This window comes from Gambusia affinis, linkage group LG15, assembly GCF_019740435.1.
Source record: "Gambusia affinis linkage group LG15, SWU_Gaff_1.0, whole genome shotgun sequence".
In the NCBI taxonomy this organism is placed as follows: domain Eukaryota; kingdom Metazoa; phylum Chordata; class Actinopteri; order Cyprinodontiformes; family Poeciliidae; genus Gambusia; species Gambusia affinis.
The window spans coordinates 23,199,840-23,218,603 of record NC_057882.1 but is presented as its reverse complement, the minus strand read 5'-3'; the positions used below and the strand labels follow the sequence as shown (position 1 = coordinate 23,218,603).

The 18,764-nt window shown below is 36.9% G+C and overlaps 1 protein-coding gene across 1 annotated transcript; it reads right to left on the bottom strand.

Moving 5' to 3' along the window:
* Positions 1-4,808: 4,808 nt before the first annotated feature.
* Positions 4,809-18,701, bottom strand: LOC122844598 (four and a half LIM domains protein 1-like). The gene is made up of 6 exons (XM_044140226.1): positions 18,574-18,701; positions 8,085-8,264; positions 7,826-8,000; positions 6,815-6,984; positions 6,532-6,718; positions 4,809-5,501 (listed from the first exon to the last, which is right to left on the bottom strand). The coding sequence occupies exons 2-6, from the start codon at positions 8,238-8,240 to the stop codon at positions 5,347-5,349; spliced, it is 843 nt and encodes a 280-aa protein (XP_043996161.1). The 5' UTR covers positions 8,241-8,264; positions 18,574-18,701; the 3' UTR covers positions 4,809-5,346.
* Between the last annotated feature and the right edge of the window lie 63 nt (positions 18,702-18,764).

The window sequence follows — 18,764 nt, the reverse complement described above, 5'->3', positions numbered from 1 at the left end:
AGTAAAACTTGTAAAGACAGAGATGATATTTGCTCTCCTTACCCAGCGATGTGCGATGTCTCTGGCTATGTAGTGCTCAGTCGTGTTTTTGTCATTGCGCTTGATCACAAACTGGAGATTCACCTCATAAAAGGACCATTCTGCCAAAAATAAACCTACAGTTAGGTAAACATATATATATATATATATATATATATGTATATATATGGATGAAAACAAGCTTACATTTGATATAGTTTCATAGATAAAATTTTACGAGTGTAAATCCTGAAAGTTTACTAGCTTTTTATTTCACATATCCCAGATTCATTACCTTTTTACGACAAACTTGTGTTTGTTCTGTATAAAAGACAGGAAATCAGGTTACAAACTGTTAAACTAGCTGTTCCTCGTCTTTATGTTGAACCTCAGAGTCAGTGAGAAACTAAAACCAGAGAGGCAATAAAAACTGACATTAACAACACTGTCCATTTTTATTTACACCCCTGGTAAAGAGGCACCGTGCCCTGCACAAGTTTTCATACACCTTCAACTTTTTTACATTTTGTCGCATTGCAAGAAGAAATTTCAATATAAATTACTTGAATTTTTAATTTGACTAACATAAATATAAAAATAAAAGATTAACATACTTTTCTTTTACAATCAGACAGTAACTTTCACTGTCGTTTTAACTCCGATACCCCTAAATAAACTTTAAAAATGGAGTATTGTTAAATTCATATGTTGCATATAAAACCAGAGTAGTAACCAGTTACTTTTACTCAATTTACTTGAGTAAAATGTTTGGAAAAAATTTACTTTGAGTATTTTTATTATGCTGTACATTTTACTTTTACTTCAGTAATTTCATGATGAAGTATTAATACTCTTACTTGAGTAAAATGTCTGGACACCTGTCGTTTTTGTTAAAGTTTCACAAATTTTTATTAAAAGAAACTGATTTAGAAAAAACATATTTTGCCGGATTTTGTTATTTTTTATTACTTAAATAAATTATTGTCATTTCCGTGCTTAAATTACGGAATTTCCACTTAACTTTATATTTTGGTCCCTTTGATTATGTAATTTTTCAAGATTAAATTATTAATAATTTGATCAGTTACTTTTTACCAACTACATTTTTACCCTTACTTGAATAATTTCTTAGTTGATTACTTTTTGCTTTTATTTAAGTAAAAATATGTTGAAGTATTTCAACGAGCCGTACGCGTCACTATCTCCAGCTAATGTTCTGGGCGAGATGCATACTGCACCCTGGACAGGTCACCAGTCTGAAAACACAGAAACAGACAGGACACACAACCATGCACACACACACACACCTAGGGAGAATTTAGAGAAACCAATTAACCTGACAGTCATGTTTTTGGACTGTGGGAGGAAGCCGGAGAACCGGGAGAGAACCCACCATTCACAGGGAGAACATGCAAACTGAAAGATTTTTTTTTTTTAAGACCTTCTGCAAATCTTTATCATGGTTGCAAATTTGTATTGAGGGCATTTTGTAGAAAGGCTTTTATATTTGTTACATGAAGCAGAGCTGGACAGGGTTTATTCTGAGAATAAAGCTGGTGGATATGAATCTAATGGAGATAAAATTGAAAAAGCTGTAAATGATTCTGACATGACAACATATTCTGATTCAGTTTTGAGAAACAAACTCACCACATTGCAGGCTGGTGTCACGGATCGGGTCACAGTTCACTGTGTCCCAGTTATTCCTCACCCACTTCACCAGGTCCCCCTCTGTGCAGCTCAGTGATGTCACTTCCTCCTTGCTTCGTTCTCTCCCCCACATTCGAAAAAGGGAAATTTTTCCCAACATACTGCCGTACTTAATGATCTCGATGTTCCCGTTGTTGATGGTGTGTCCGACCCCGAGTGTGAGAGATCCATTTGGGGCCAGCTGGCAGCACAGTGATGCAGTAACCGGAGGGATGTTTGTATGAGCTGAAAGCACAAACAGAGGAGAGCAATCAGAAAAGTTGCTCTCAGGCAAAAACTGCAACAGTGAATCAGTTTTATGACTCAAAGCAAAGCAAAGCTCACCTGCTGTCATGTTAATTAGGTTCCCGTTCACATAGAGGGCAGGCCTGTTCTTCGTATGGGACCAGGTGAGGCACAGGGAGTACCACTGCAACAACTGGAGGTTGATGTCCTGAGTGGTCCATTCCTCTCCAAACAGCCAAACCACCAAGCGCCCGTTCTTTCCCCCCATCCCCAGCTCTGCGTACTGAACCTCAGGATGACGATACATGAAGATTGTCCAAGGTGTGTAACCTTTGACCTGGAGATGATCAGTTAGTTATCATGAAGTCATGAGTCAGAATAGCATACTGCTTAAAAGAACAGTTTCTTCCCCTGCAGTACCTTCAGCTTCACATTAAGGCAGACGGTGAGTTCCTGCAGAGCGGGGATGAACACCTGGCGCTTCAATATCCAGTGGCTCGATCCAGTCAGGTCAGCCACCTTCCCCCACAGGCTGAGCGACGTTTCTGACAGTCAGATGAAAATATGTTAAAAATGAAACTTTTAGCATCCTTACTGCAGGAACCTTGTCATAACATAAATGTTACCACAAAAATTTCTATGTTTTTGGAACAAAGCATAGAAAACCAGTCTGTTTTGTCTGTTTGTTTGTGTACATCAGGTGTTTCTATCATTGAAGAGACAGTCGTGTTATCATGACAGACTGACTATTGGGATCTTGGTGTCTCAAGGTGGTAACTCTTTACTGCGTGATTCAAAGGACTTTTGTTTGGTTTGGTTTTACTTTTTAGATCTTGAGCTAAAAAGTTTAGAATATATAACAGCTTAGAATATTTTCCTAATGTTTTCCCTTTTCCATTTTTGAAGGACAAATATCTATCCATTCTTAGTTCATGCTGTTGGTTCACATTGATTAACAATTTGGCCAAAATTTTTCAGGTCTAAATCTGTGAAGTGTAGGAATCATTTTAGGTTTAGCTGCATATTAAATTTACACATCACATGTTCATGTTAATACAAGAACATGTGATTTTCACCAATTTAATCCAGAGTGATTCTGAAATCAGTCTGAATTAGCACCACAAAGACAAATAAAAACACTCCAAAATGTTGGAAGGAAAAAAAAAACTAAATATGCTGTTTTAGGATTTTTTTACAAACTAAAATAAATATATCAACATTTCTTCTTCTCTTCTGAAAATCAGAAAGCCAATTTCAACAAAGTGTTGTTTTATTATTTGTGGAACCTACAAACTGTGGAGATTTTTTTACAGCGAAATTTCCACGACTTTATTCTAAGAAATATCAAGAAAGTTTCAAGACTTTTGAGTCTGAAAATGCATGTCTTATAATGAAATATATTGAGGAACTCTGTCATAAACAGGAACAATTTAACGAGTGTTGCAGAAATTACTACTGAAAAAAATCCTAACGTCAAATTCAACAAATATTGAAATTTTCTTTTGTGTTTGAGAAATTCCAATAATAAGTAATTATTCTACCCTGAGTTTACTTCTTAGATTGTCTTGCTTGTCCATGCCTTAATCTGATTTGCTCATATTCTGAATTGTTTGCATTGGTTTTCGAGAAAAGCAAACAAATGTCATATAGTCGTGTATCTTCATAAATTTCTGTGCAACAAATAATCAAAAATGTACATCCATAAACTTGAACAAACTAAAAGCCAGTAAATAATTTACTTGAACACATACAAAGTGTTCCCATGTTGTCTTCCACAATCACCATTCACATTTCACGTGTGTGTTTGCTTTGGATTATTGTGACATTTTTACAGCTGAAACTGTAGCTTTCTCATGTGTTTGAGCTCAGCCTCGCAGATGGTGACCTTATTGTTAATGAACTGAAATACTGAAGCAGACTTCTGTTTTTAGAGATGCCAAAAACACTTTGCTATAATTGTGTTAGCTGAAAACATTCATTATTGTAGAATAACTTGTGGTTTTTGATCAGATTTCCTACCTCGCTCTTCAGCCACAACTTGGCTTTGCAGCAGAAATACAGTCAGGAACAAAGCCAGTTGTTTATGTAAAAAAATCATCTCAAATCTAAAAAAGAATGAAGAAATTAATTGTAATTTAATAATAAACACACTTTTAATACATCTGGTAAAATATAGGTGTAGATGTTCACCCCCAGTATTGTAAAATAATTTTAATTGACTCTTATCAATCACCTCAAAATAAAGTCTGGATATCACAGCTTAGAACAAAGGAAGTTCTTACCGTTAAAACGAACCACCAGGACAGCAAAAGAAAACCTTTCACATGCGTTTTCCTTCAGGTTCTCAGCAGCTGCAGCAGCTGATGGAGGGGTAAAGTGGTGTCTGTCTGTGATTGGTTCAACTTGTGTAATCATGACCACAGAATAAAGAGAGAGGAACAGCAGGCGTATGTTCTGTGTCTTTGTGTCGTTCAGAGAAATGTGAACTTTTGCTAGATAAAAACCATAAATTGAAATGTGATTGGTTCTGATCAACATGCATCCCGTATACCTACATTAGTACACAAGTTTTAAGTTTTAGGTCAGACAGAAAATGCGTTTGTCCATCCATTTCTCTGATATAGTTGTTATGGTGGGGATTGTAAGTGAGCAGATAAAATGCAAAGTTGATAAATAAATTAACCCAATCACAAAAATATTACTTGTGCATTTATTTTAGCTGTGCTGATGGAGACATTGGAATAATGGAGATGACAGTGGATTTCACTGCTACTTTAGTCACTTGGTAAACCATAAAAAAGTTTCCTTTGACTTTAACATAAAACCAGCTGAAACACTGAAAGCAAATCCCAAACTTGTTTTGTAGAAACTTTATTGCATTTCACTTGAGCAACACATCAAGACATTTCAATTTAAGATGAATTTATTGTTTACATAAAGTGAATAAAAGTTTAAAAAGCTCTATTTTCTTTGACAAATAACAAAACATGTTGACATTGATTATTTGACACCAGGATGGTATTAATAAAATTTAAAAAACAAGTAATAGGCATTAAAGACACTAACATATTGAACAAAGGAAAAACTATTTAAACTATACTGATATTGATCTCTATTGATTTCTGGATGATACTAAACCCAAAAAATGGACCCACGGTAAACTTTGGTATTATGCTGGTTGTGTGCTGAATGATAGGTATTCTTTATCAAAATAGAAACTCATCAGTTCTAGAAAACAGACATCGTCAAACAATCACTCAGCACCAGAAGGTCTCAATGTCTTTCCATCCTCGAAAGCTAGAGAATTAGATAACAACATGTTGAAATGTGGACTTTAGTCCTCGTGTAAAAACAGCCTGAGTGGCTAGGAAACAGAACACTGATTTCTGTCCATCACTCCTTGTTGCCGCAGGTGGTGCAGAGGATGTCTTTTCCTTCAGCCACAAAGCGTTTGTTGGACAGACTGAGGGAACATTTCTTGCAGTTGAAGCAATATTCATGCCAGGAGCTTCCCTCAAAGTTCACAACATTCACACCTTTACCAAAACCTGTAAGGAGAGCAGAGCAGAGACAAAGACTGAGCTTTTTCAACCTGTGTGTGTGTGTGTTTGTGTGTGTGTGCGTGCGTGCGTGTGCGTGTGTGTGTGTGTGTGTGTGTGTGTGTGTTGTCACAGCAGTGCAATATGCTAAAACTCTAGGATTTCACATTTCTGTTAACACATCTCTTCTTATCATGTGTGTTAAACACCTAATGGAGTTTGGGATGTATTTCATCAATGTTAAAACCTCACTGTATGGGGTTTCATAATAATTTAACAGTGCTTTTTAAAAACATCCATACTCCTTAAACTCTTGCACATTTTGTCACCTTGTAACCTCCAAGTTAGTAGATTCTTTCCATCCAACATGACTGATCTTAAGCACAAAGGAAAATAGGCAAACATTTCAGTCTATGGATGTGCCTACTTTTCAAGTTTTTGTCTGTAAAAAAATTCAGAAAACCATGTTTTGTTTTTCGATCCAATATAAATTATTTATATATGAATCATTATGCCTTAACAGCTGGTTGCAGTTTAGACGTTCACCACTAGATGTCACTAGTAGCCGCAGCGTCACATCAGCGTCTTAGTGCTTTATAAATAAAATGTTTTGTTATTACTATTAATGTGGAAAACCACTTTGTGTGACCTCATGAGAAACACTTCACTTCTTCTCAGGCATTATTTTGCCTCTGTGACCAGGTTTTGCTGATTTGAGCAGCTATAGGTTTAATCTCACCTTTAATTTAAGATTACCAGAAGACTATTTGTTTTCCTCTTATTTTCCAGTTTCCTGGTATCCGACGGATTGTTGAAAGATTATTGATTTCAATATTAGGCAGAACAGATCAGATATTTAGTTTTGGAGCAACTTATACTAATCCAGGAGAGAGAAAGGAATGTTTGTAATTATCTATGAATTTACCACAGTATGCAAGGTATCAGCCTTCAGATATAATCTGGAAAAGCACATTTAAAATGGTTAAAATGTGATTCTGTTTCATCATGTCCAGCAGAAAGAGTTTCGACTTCACCCAACCTGTGATTGGGTTGTGGCAGCTGCTGCACTTCTTTGCCACTGAGCTCTTGTAGCAGTCGACGCAGAAGACCTGGTCCTGGTGGGTGGTGAAACTAGTCCCAGCCAAAGGCTTTGAGCAGGAGCTGCACACAAAGCAGTGGCTGTGCCACGGCTGCTCTTGGTAGTTCACTCCTCCAGATGTTATTGGCTGCAAACGAAAAGCAACAGTGGTGTTACGGTCATATTAAGGTGATAATTCAGTCAGATCAGATTCAAAAAGTTTCCTCTATTTTAAATAAATGACCTTTTTGCAGCTGACACATATCTTGGCAAACTTCTCATCGTAGCAGGGGTTGCAGTAAACATCATCTCCTTTAGAGAGGAAACTCTGCGACGCTATGGGTCGTTTACAGCTGCAGCAGGTGAAACATTCGTCGTGCCACGAGTTTCCTTTGTATGCCACACTCTCAATGCCTATAGGAGATTAGGAAAAATGTCACAATCTGGTCCAATTTAACCTTTAGGTGTGTTTCTGCTCCAATTAAACTAATTTAAATGACTAAATTAGTTGGTCATTTATCTAATGACCAGGGTGACTGATGTCAGATCCTGTGGGTTTCAGTACAATTTTCATATAATAATGTATCGTATTTCCAGACTCAAGATTCCAAAGTTGTCCATTTTAAAATGTAATAGTACAACATATCACTAATTGGTGACAGGTTTTTTCACAACTTCATATATGAAAATAGGAAAAAGTAGAGTCTACCATGAAAAAACAGAAGAAATACCACAAGAAGGGACAGAAGAAGAGATACAGAAAGACAGTGAGAAAGGAAGGAGACATGGCAAAAAGGGAGGAGAGAAGGAGGGATGGAATGACAAAATGTACGTACAGATGGAGGAAAGAACGGCCAATAAAAGTAAGTGAAGAAGAAAGGGCAGAAAGAGTAGTAGAATGAGGAAATAAGAGAAAGATACAAGGAAGAAGCAGATGAAATAAAGAATGACACAAGGAAGAAAAAGAAAGGTAATTAATTTGTTCTCTTTACAAGGTTAAAGAGAACAAAGAAGAAAAGACTCAAGGAAGTAATGTGACAGAAGAGAATGGGGAAAGAGGATATCAGAAAAGAAGAAAAAACATTTAGACAATACAAATTTTCTTTTTAAATGTCCACGGTGTGTAGGAATCACTGAACAGCAGCAGACGTTGCACACACACAGTAATTTGATCCGTGCAACCAGGCTATTGGGCCACTTTTTCCAAAGTTCTTCCGTTTTACAGAGTAATGTTTTGGATTGTGATTGGTCATACCAGCCGGTATGGGTTTATAGCAGCTGTGGCAGCGCGGAGCAGCATCTCTGGAGCAGCACTTCACACACATGATGCGCTCATCCTTGGTGTTGAATGGCTCCTTGGCCAGAGGCTTGTAGCACTTTGTGCAGCGGAAACACTCCTCATGCCAGTGACGCCCTTTGTGGCTCAGCTCCTGATGGAGGAAAGCAAGAGTTTCTCAGAAGGTACATGGAGAAGTACAAACCCAAACCCGTTCAAATCCATCTGGAGAACACACCTTTGTCTCCACTGAGATGGGTCTGTGGCATTCTGCACATGAGTTGGCGCAGAACTTTGTGTGACAGCGAACACACACCGGCTTCCCCTCGCTTCGGACAAACCGCTTCCCACCGAGGTCCTCCCGGCAGTAGAAACAGTGAGAGCTGTCAGCCATCGTCACAACAATACAGCTTTGGGCCTAAAGCAGGAAGAGCAACAAAACACAATGTAATTTCTAATGACATTAAATCAGTTTTTTAAAATTATTACAGACACCTAATTATAGTCTTGTACCAAATAGACACATTACTCATTTTAAAAGAACAGTTCATGTCTGAGTGTCTTCATGTGTAATGCTTGAATTGCTTTTGTAAATACGTGTTGTTGGTTTTTTTATCATCACAGTTCCATCTGTTCCCAGCCAACCTTGCCCAAAATGTCCACACAGAGGCGCTGTTGGTACACTTTATAGGATAAATTTTCTTACGTACCCCAACACTAAAGCAATGCCTCAGAGAAAGATTTGTATGCGCAACTCTTTAGCGTCTGGCAGCTTAGACAGCTGGTTCTTATTTCAGGTAACTTATCTCTGAAGACGCTCATAAAAAGTGGGCATAAAATGTCAGAGAAGCAAAAGGTTCACACCCTTTGATCAGATAAAGACTCACAGAGCAGAAAAGGTTGATCTGATAAATCATTCATCATACAGATGAAAAATATCTTGCAGCAGCCAAAAGTGAGTTAAGCCCTGATAGTTAGTGCTTATCTGCTGTGGCTCCAACCTTTATAAGTTTTTTGTCCAGTTTTAATCCAAAATCAGCTTTTTGTTGAGACTCTTGTGGTTTTTCATCATCTGAACATCACAGCTTATGAATCCTTCAGTGCTTTTAATCATTCTTGTCTCGGCTTTTCTTTAATTCACTATGTTTATCAGAAACTTTTTAGATTGTTCTGACAGTTTTTTCAAAACTTTATTTTGATCATCTCTAAAATTTGTAACACCGCAAGGTTAGATTATCTGCACTTTTATATTTGACTTGTTTTCAAATTACAAAAAATTGGCCCATTTCTGATTTTTAAATCCATTTTTTTTGTCCTGTCACTCCCTAAAAAAATGAAGAAAAACAACAAAATTAAAAACATAAAGACTCATTCAATAAACTAAAATTTTATGAAAAAAGAATTTATTTCAGTAATGTAATGTAATTGCATTGAACAATAGAGAACAGCTTATTTATGTGAGTTATAATGATTTTTCCAGAGCCAATGAAAATAATGATTAAAGTTTAGATTATTGCATCAGGCCAGTAGAAATACTGACAAACCAGCATCACTGAATTTAAAAATTAAGTAAGTTCAGGAACGTTCTGAAAAAGGCTACAAGATCATTTGTAAGGTGTCGGGCCTCCACTGAGAAACGACACAGCAGAGTGACAGATTTTATTTATATTTAAAGAAACCATGGTGGTCAGGTGACCTCCAACGGAGCGGCAGAACTACTTAAATTACTTTAGAAGAAAAATCAGGAAAACTTCTGAAGGTCTGCATGCCTCATTTGCCTCAGTTGAAGTCAGTTTCAACATGAAGGTTTGTCAAAAAATAAGCATCTCAGATCACAGTTACTTTTTCCACACCACTGAACTGGATCATTTCCCACAAAGCGCTGAGACGAAGAAATCTCTGCGCCTCTTTAATGTTGCAGATCCTCCGATCAGCTGAGCAGTCGCTGCTCCGCATTCCCAGCATTTTTCTTTAATCATTTGTTACCAACATTTTGAAAACAGAACTCCCCGGTGTGTTCGATCGTTATGTCTTTCCATTCTGTTTACAGTCAGCTCTCTGATCCTCTCCACCATTTCCCTCACAATACGTAATATTCAGAGGTGGGCAGAGTACCCACAAACTGTACTCAGGTAAATGTAGTACTACTTCAACATATTTTTATTCAAGTAAAAAAATTTAAAAATGTATTTAGTAAGAAGTCTACTCAGGTACTGAGTAACAGATTAAATTATCAATCATTTAATATTTAAAAATGTCATAATCAACTGATCAAAATGTAAAATAAAGTGGAAACTTGGTATGTTAAGGACCAAAAATGACAATAATTTATGTAAGTGACAAAAAATGGCAAAATCAGGCAAAAAAAAATCCAAAAAAAATCTAAATCAGTTTCTTTCAATAAAAAGTTCATGAAGCTGTAACTAAAACTGCAGCTGTGTGTCTGTCTGGTGAATTTTTATTGGAAACATGTTTGTTCTTTATTCAGTGAGAATCCAGATATTTTACTCAATTAAGAGTAGCAGTACTTCATAATGAAATTACGTAAGTAAAAGTAAAAAGTACAGTGTAGTATAAATACTTCATAAAGTTAAGTTTTTCAAAAAAGTTACTCTAGTAAATGTAACTAGTCAATGTCCAACTCTGGTAATATTATGAACCTTTTCATTTAAATGCTTTCTCTCTGTAAATAAACTGACTTAGTTTCCCATCGTATAAAATCCGCTGTGTTTAAAATATTCCATATAAGTAATAAATTTCCTTCACAGAGAACTAAAATCACCATGTTGAACACCATAACTGGTCACAGAGCTGTGATTACAGGGCTAGGACTTCAGATGGTAAATAAAACACTTTGAAGTGAAAATCACAGCTACAGAAAAGGCATAAAAAAAGAACAAGGATGAGGTTAGCGATGCTTGCAGTCTGTTTCCTCGGTTATTTCCCGCATCAAATTCACGCTGGCTGGCTGCAAGGAATTCTTCCAAGCTGCTGCTGCAAGAGAGCGAGAGCTGTGTTTGTCGACACAGTGAGGTGAACGCATGAAGGAATGCCTGGTATGACATGTGGTGAAATCTGCTGACAGCTTTGATGGACCCTACACACCAACGCTCCACGTATTACACAAACTGCTCCCACAAAACACCCACAATCTATCAACTTCTTCTGGTCGTAGCAACTCGGCTGGAGCAGATTGAGGAGGAGCTTCTGGTCAAGGAAGAAGACGGTACCCAAACATTTAAAGCTGGGGACAAATTCTCAGTAAAATAAAAAACCAAAAGGTTAGGTGCGGTTTTTGGCTTTAGGCACTAAAAGATTAAAGTTGGGGACCGATTACCACGGTAACCTATTAGACTTCTGTTACACGATTTAGGTGGCTGAATAAAACTAGGAATAGAGCCACATAATTTACCAGTGAGTAGTTCATGTGTAAGCATGTTGTATGTAGGTGAAAATAAAATAAAATAAAAAAAACTGATGTCATTGTCATCTCTAACTTGAAATAAAAAAAGTGCTACTGGTTCTTTGATTATTGATTTTCATAGTATAAAAGACTAAAATCAATACCAATCTTCCACATCAGTTTTGTTTTTTAACAAAGACATGCAATAATGTCATCTGAATCAATATTTGAGTCCTGCAACAACAAAAAAAGCTTTTAAGAGTGAATACTTTATTAGGTAAATGCTAGTTGTTTGTTTTGCTGTTGCTCAGTGAAGTTTTAGGTGTTTTTTAAAAGTTGTGCACTTGAAGGTCTGATGTGAATTACACCTGCACATCTGCTGTTTTACTTGGATGAAGTCATTTCAAAGGAATTTTTGTCCCAGATTATTTCATTTTCAATGTTCTGGGCTTGGAACATTGAATCACATTGGAATTAGTGTCATGAGTTTCACATTTCTTCCATTTGTCGTTTGTCTCTCCTAACTTGTTTTCTAACTTGTGTTTTTGCAAACAATAGTATGAGAAACACTTCTGTTGGTAGGTGGAAAAAAACTAGTTTTGGGCAATAATAGTTTATAGATACAATGCACACTAAACATTCTACATAGACAAGGTTCTGGAATTTGAATTAATTTGAAATTATTTCAAAATAAGTGTGGACAAAAGAACACATGTATCTGTGTAAATTAGATTTTTTTTATTTAAAAAACTGTCATTTTTTTCTAATACAATGCATATTTATGCAGAAACAATCTTAATTTTAGAAAGTTAAATGATGCAAGTACAAAATTAAACGAGTAAAGTGATTCCAGGTGAAGTGCAGTAAACTCCACTGAGATTTCTAAAGATTTGTTCTTTAATTAACCAGATTAAGACCAGACTGCCGTCTCTTTGACAGGTCAACCTCAGCTGCATAGTAGCAGATTTAAAGAAGATTGTTTTTGCACATCTTGACATTCCTTTATTAGTAGTTGCCCAATAAAAATGATAAACTCTCAAACAAAGTTAAGAAGTCTAAAAACGAAGTACAGTTTAATTTCTCAGCTGTTTTAGCCTCAGTTATGTGTCTGAGGTTGAATGTGTTACTGTGAGCAGAAATGACAAATGCCTTACTTTGTGTTGTCTCAAGCAGACAATAGAGCAATAAACTGGAGCTGACATCACTGTGAGTGGACTCAAGTCTTCTGTTTAGTTATCTGCTAATTCATTACTTATTAAGGAAAGAGAAGACATTTTGTTTGCAGAGTGGATGAGGCACCTCATCCGTTTAGTGCAGGCTGAAGATAAGGCTGGCTTCCTGCTCTCTTTTTACCCTCTTTTCATTCAGTCTTCACCTCTGCTAACTTTCCAAAAAGTATTTTTGCATTACTTGCTGTTTTTACCCTTTAACAAATGAGAAATTGTCAGCCTAAAATGAAATACTGCATAGTTTGAAATTCTGCAGACCTCAACATAATGAATGACAGTAAGCAATGTGAAAATCTTATCTGATGGGACTCAAACGATGGCTGACAAGAAGCCAGTATCCACACAGGTGGGAGCAAAACAAATGGGTACATCGTCGCAGCTTGCCTGTGTTAAAATAAAGGTGGTTTAAAAAACACTTTTTTGTTGCCCACATAATGGTTAACTTTACTTTTTTTTTTCTTCGGGTATGCGCTCAGTAAACAGTTTATGTCAATCTCTGCTTTTCTAATTGACTCAGCTCATGGCAGGATTGCAGTGAGTAATCCTGGGTTGAGATCTGACTTTAAAATAAACTGACATTCACTGAAAATTGCTGCAAGATTTAATGTGAAATTTGAGATTCAGGGATACATGTGTGGCTAAAAAAGTGTTTTATTGCTAATTTTTACCGTTTTTTGGATAATAAGTAATCCTCTTTGTCTGTCAATGTTAGATTAAGTCCTTAAGAGATAAAGATGGCAGATTTGTGGTATTTAAGTGTGAAATCTATCTGAATTCCTGGAATCTTCTGATTTCCATTTCGCTTAAAATGTGACTGTAACTAGACTAACCTAAAGTCTTGCATAAAAGTCATAATTTTGCTGTGACATCCAAAAAAACAGACATCATGCCATTAACAGAACAATATGTGTGACAAAGTATATTGTGCAAGAGACAGGCCAAGAAAGAATGACGCTAGTTTAACATCACTTTACAAATTGTGTGAGTGCGTGTGTGTGCATGTGTGTGCGTGTGCGTGTGTGTGTGTATTCTGGCATGATCTTATTGCTGAAGAATGTGGTGGAAAAACTAAGACAGGAAGTCTCCATCAGAACCTTGAGGCTGGCACAATCCAGCTACACACCAACACACTGAAGTGTTTAACCAGACTTTTTTTAGCTCACTGTTTGCGTCCCCATGTCATTAATCCTGAGTCTTCATGGCTCATTTAGTCTGAGCTGCAGGTGGCCGCAAAGGTTAAACAAACACTTGGGGTGGAAAAGGGAGAGAGCAATTGTCATATGCAAGGATTTTCTGTAACACTTTATTTGACGTGTTGTGAATAAGACAGTCATGACACCGTCATAAACATGACATAACCTGTCATGAACATTAGTAAGTCTTCATGAATATTTATGACTCTTGTCATAAAGTGTCATTCGGTAAATCATGACAATTTTAATACAAAGTTGACATCATTCAAAATGTCTGTTATGACAACTTGAAATTAACGAAAAAATCATGATCTGACATAAATTTGTTATAAAAGTAGTGTCTGCTGTAATCTGCTGTAAAACAAGTTCACGGTTTGAACAGTTGCTATGTGTGGCAATTTATAGACAATGTGTCCATGCTTGCTTGCTGCTAAGTTTATGTATTTAGGTAATTTTTGACTCAAGTATTGCTTAAAGATCCTGCAGCCTCAGTGGAAAATTATCAGCAATTTACTGCAAAGAATCCTATCATTTTCCTTGGAGTAAATGTCTTTTTTCATTGATATCAAAGAGTGCCGATTTGTCGTTTGCACTTGCCAGTCTTTTTTATTTTTTATTTTTTTATGAGGGCTCAATCACGTGTAAACAAGTCAGGAGTGCTGCATGAGGAATTTCTACTTTGTGGAAAGCTGATTGGCTTCAAAGTTGGCTAAATACATCTTTATTTTTTCTGGAAACCGTCAAATGTATTATTATCAAAACTGGCTTTAAATACGATAGCAACTACTCAGACGTTTGACAGTATCTTTGTTTTTGCTTTGGCCTGCTCTTTTCAGCAGCTTGGCAAAAATTACTGACAACTGTACAATTACTTGAGTGCCATGCAAATTACAGCTGTCAGCTTCATGTTGCCTGAAATAGCCTAGCAACAGTAGCAAACTGTTGCTAGGCACATAAGACACATAAAGACAGAAATATTAGCATGTGCTAGCTAGTGAGAAAAATAACCTCATAAATTCCAGTGACTGTCAGCAGTGTTAACCAAACACTTAAAAACCTAATGTCTGTTCATTGTGGACTTTGATAGTTATTTGTAAAACATTCAACTTCAGCATTTGCAAGCTAGCGAAATATTTACCTCACAAATTCCTTTGAGAATCTTTGTGTCTGCAACCAGTTCGCCAAAGGAGAGAGTTAAATCAGAAACCTAGCATTTTCGGGCTAACAGAATATATTCTTCATAGGCACAAATTTGATAAGAAAAATAGTTTTAACTGGATATTATGGCATTTTTGTGTGGTAAAACGATTAGGGATGTGTTCTTGCTGAGAGAGTACATCATGTGGTTAAGCAGCACAATGACACAATAATAACCAGCAACATTGTGGTTTCTGTGTGCCATTTGATCCAATACTTGAAATATTCAGAGAGCCTTCGAGGTTTGCAGGCTTGCTTTAACTGCCCACCATCACACTGAGAGCGTTCCCACCCCTGATTCCAATCATGCTATCTTAAAAATAAATACACAAGTGTTTGAGACTGAGCAGCAAGTTCAACCAAACATTTGTGCAACACATAACCCCACAATGAAAGATCGGAATAATTGTTTTATCTGGCTCTGGTGAGTCCACATTCCAGTAGAACAAGAGATCTGAGCCATTCTCCGAGATGGAAATGATGGCTTTAGCAGAAAGTTAACTCATCCCACTTTCTCTTGAGTTACATTCTCTTGTCTCAGTTCCAGATTCCCCAGTTTGTGACCAAGAGGTCTTGAGAAAACTGATAAATCTATGTTTTTACTTAAGTTTCTTTGGTTTTTGTGATATTTTCAGAAAGAGAATCTGGGCACAATAACCCTATAGCAGCCTTGACTGACGACACTTCAAAAGTTTAAAGCTTATGTTGACTTTAATGTTGAAATGAAATGAAATGAAATGAAATGAAATTTATTCGAACATGATACAAATATAAAAATAAAATAGTGCACAGTAACAAGAAGTGCATAAGAAAGAAGAGAAAATACAGATTTTTTGTTTCAGTTAACATATCATGCTCAAAATGGGGTAGGAAGAAGTGAGAACTTATAAACTCCTACCCCTAAACACTTGAGACTTTAGAGTCCTACTGTCATTAAAAAAAAAAAAAAAATGTTAATGTTTTTATTTCAGCAGTTTTCTTCGCTCCACATTGTTCCAGTATCCTTACAAATCATAGTATTAAACCCTTCCTCCAGTTGTATATTCAGTAACAATTTTTCCTTTAAAAAACATAGCCATGCATAGGCAGATTTTTAGAGAACATCATGTACTTCTGTGCTATTAATACACATTTTAATTATTCTATGAGCTGGAAGGGAATGTGAAATCTTTTTCTGTGAAGTGGTAGAAGTCAGGGGAGTGGATAATCTTCATGTTCTGATTTGTTGAGTATTAATTTACAGCTAGTAAATGATCAGTAGACCTTGCTTGGTTGAGACTAACTAAATTTAAAAGCTCCTGTAGCCACAAAAGAGAACACCACCAGCCTTGTCTCGCTTCCTTTTCTTATATCCCAATTCTGGAAATCATGCAAAACAGATTTTTTTAGTAACACTCTGCCAGGTAGGTGAACAAAATGCTGTTTCAATGCTTTCTTTAGCAATAGGTTCCGCTAAGACACATAAGGTTCCACCTAGAATCATCGGACACGCCTTGTAAGTGAACATTTTAAAACAACAGGGCATGAATTACAATCTGGTTTTCCTGAACATGAAGTTACTCAAATCTATAAAACTGATGGCAGTTACCACTGGGATAGCTCCAGTTGCTTTTTGTATTATTTTCCAGTGTTGGCTCCATGAAACTATCATTAAATGCTGCATTTATGTTCCAAGCTATGGTAAAATGTAAGTATTAAATACTTTTTAGAAACGTGATTGAACAACTGTGACTTTGTGAAGTAATTTAATTGATATTTGAAAGCCAATAAATACGTATCCCAACATGTCTTTGTGAGATGTTCTAAGCCATATCGTCCGTAAGCAGATGACTTTCTCAGCTAAAAAATTAACGACTGTTCCTCATTATAAAGGTTAAGCAACAAGAAGAATGGCTCAGTTCCTCTTTTGCATATTAGATGCGGTGTATTTTGAAAATATATTTTATAGTATTTGCACTATATTTAACTTACTTTAAATGAAATTAGTCTCAGAATCTAATACTGTTTCATGATCATTCTGAAAAGTATTTTGTCTCTTTGTGTCTGAATCTAGTGTTTTCACTCAAAACAATCCTCTTTGCTATTTCTTGTTGTTTTTGTTGATTAGTCATGTGCCATCAAAGATAGCTGTTTTTTCCAACATCTCTTTTGAAATATTTTTGGTTTATTCTAGATTAACTAGCAGTCTGCATCGTGGTGGAGTCATTGGTGACTCTGCTGACTTGCAGGGGCTTCTCCTACATCATTCTTTGCTTTTTTGCATGTTCTCCATGTGTATTCATGGTTTCTCTCCAAGTACCCTGTCTGCCTCCCACAATCCAAAATCTTTTAAGATTGTTAGGTTAATTGATCTCTATAAAATTGAGTAGGTCCATAAATGGTTCTGTATCTCCACGTTGCCCTGTGATTGACTGGCAACCTTCAGAGGGTGTAACCCGCCTCTCACCCAATGACTGCTACACACCCACCCCTCAGTAACCCTGCAAGGACCAGTGAGTAAAGACAATGGATGGATGGAGACTTGTGATTGATTACTCGTCCCCCTGCTCCTTTCCCCTGTTGCATAATGCACGACAAAGAAATATCACCCAAGACGTGACGACAGATTTTAATGGCTGCAAGTCAAGAACAACAAACAGAAGAAACTTTAAAGCTTCAGAAACCCATCAAAGGCTCCACTAGAATGTAATTTGGAAATAATATAAAACACACACACAATTCTGACCTTTTAAACATGACATAAGACAAGTCCATCTATACATAAAGTTTTATGGGGCTACGCATGTCTTTTACAGAACTGGCTTAGTTTAATACAACAGACTCCAGCTTTAATTTATAACACTCTGTGGCCCTTTGGTGTGGGATTGGACTTGGTCGTTACTTTGCAACATCTCAAAGATTCATATGGGTGTTTGCCTTGACAACATTACTTAAAAATCTGTCCCTTTATCCACCTCATTAAAAGTAACTGTAGGTTTATGTTTCTAAAAGGATAATATTGCATTCCTACTGTAAAGTACAGAGGGAAAACACATGTTGAGTTAAGCAGGAAGAGGCCACAGTGAGGCCATGTCCATCACTTAAATGCTTATGGATTTAAACACACTCACAGTCAGGGGATTGCAATGAAAAATAGCAGTGCAGGAATTTTAATTGACCTCTGTGAAGCATTTTTAGTTTTAGTGGTTCCATCATAGGATGGGGGGAAAAGGAGACTTCCTAACTGGAAACAGATTTCAGGAGCAGCTTTAACAAGTCAGCACGCACGCACGAACACGCCCACACACACACTCACACACACACACACACGCACACACACACACACACGCACACATCCCACACGCACGCACACACACGCTTACAGAGACAGAGAGACAGCCAACGCCCCAAACTTGTTAAAGTCTTTAGTTTCCTCTCCGGATATCAAAATGCTGCTTTAGCAATCCAGCGTGCATGAGGTCATAACTAACTAAATAGGAAGACAGAGTTTGTCTCACTTTATCTGTTACTCTGTTGGATGCTTGTAAACTAACAAGATACCACTTATTAACCTATTAAACTAAATATTATATTTCCTCAAACATCTTTAGGATCGTGTAAAAGCACAGTCTGCAGTAACTGGTCTGTTCTGCTAAACCTGTTTTGGTTGGAAATGATGCACAGTTCCAGTAGTTAAAAGTAAGCGGCACTTAGCAGAGATCTTACCCGGGCTCAGAGTGACGTCTGCGGCGTTGAACGAGCTGCTGTCCGGTTCCGGAGGCTGCGGAGCTCCGCTTCCCCAACACAGTCCCTTGTTTTGAAGGGAGAGTCGGACCCAGACAGCAGAACCAGTCTCTGACCGAGGCGGACAGTGCCACCTTCAAAATAAAATTGCACAGATGATTTTCAAAAATAAA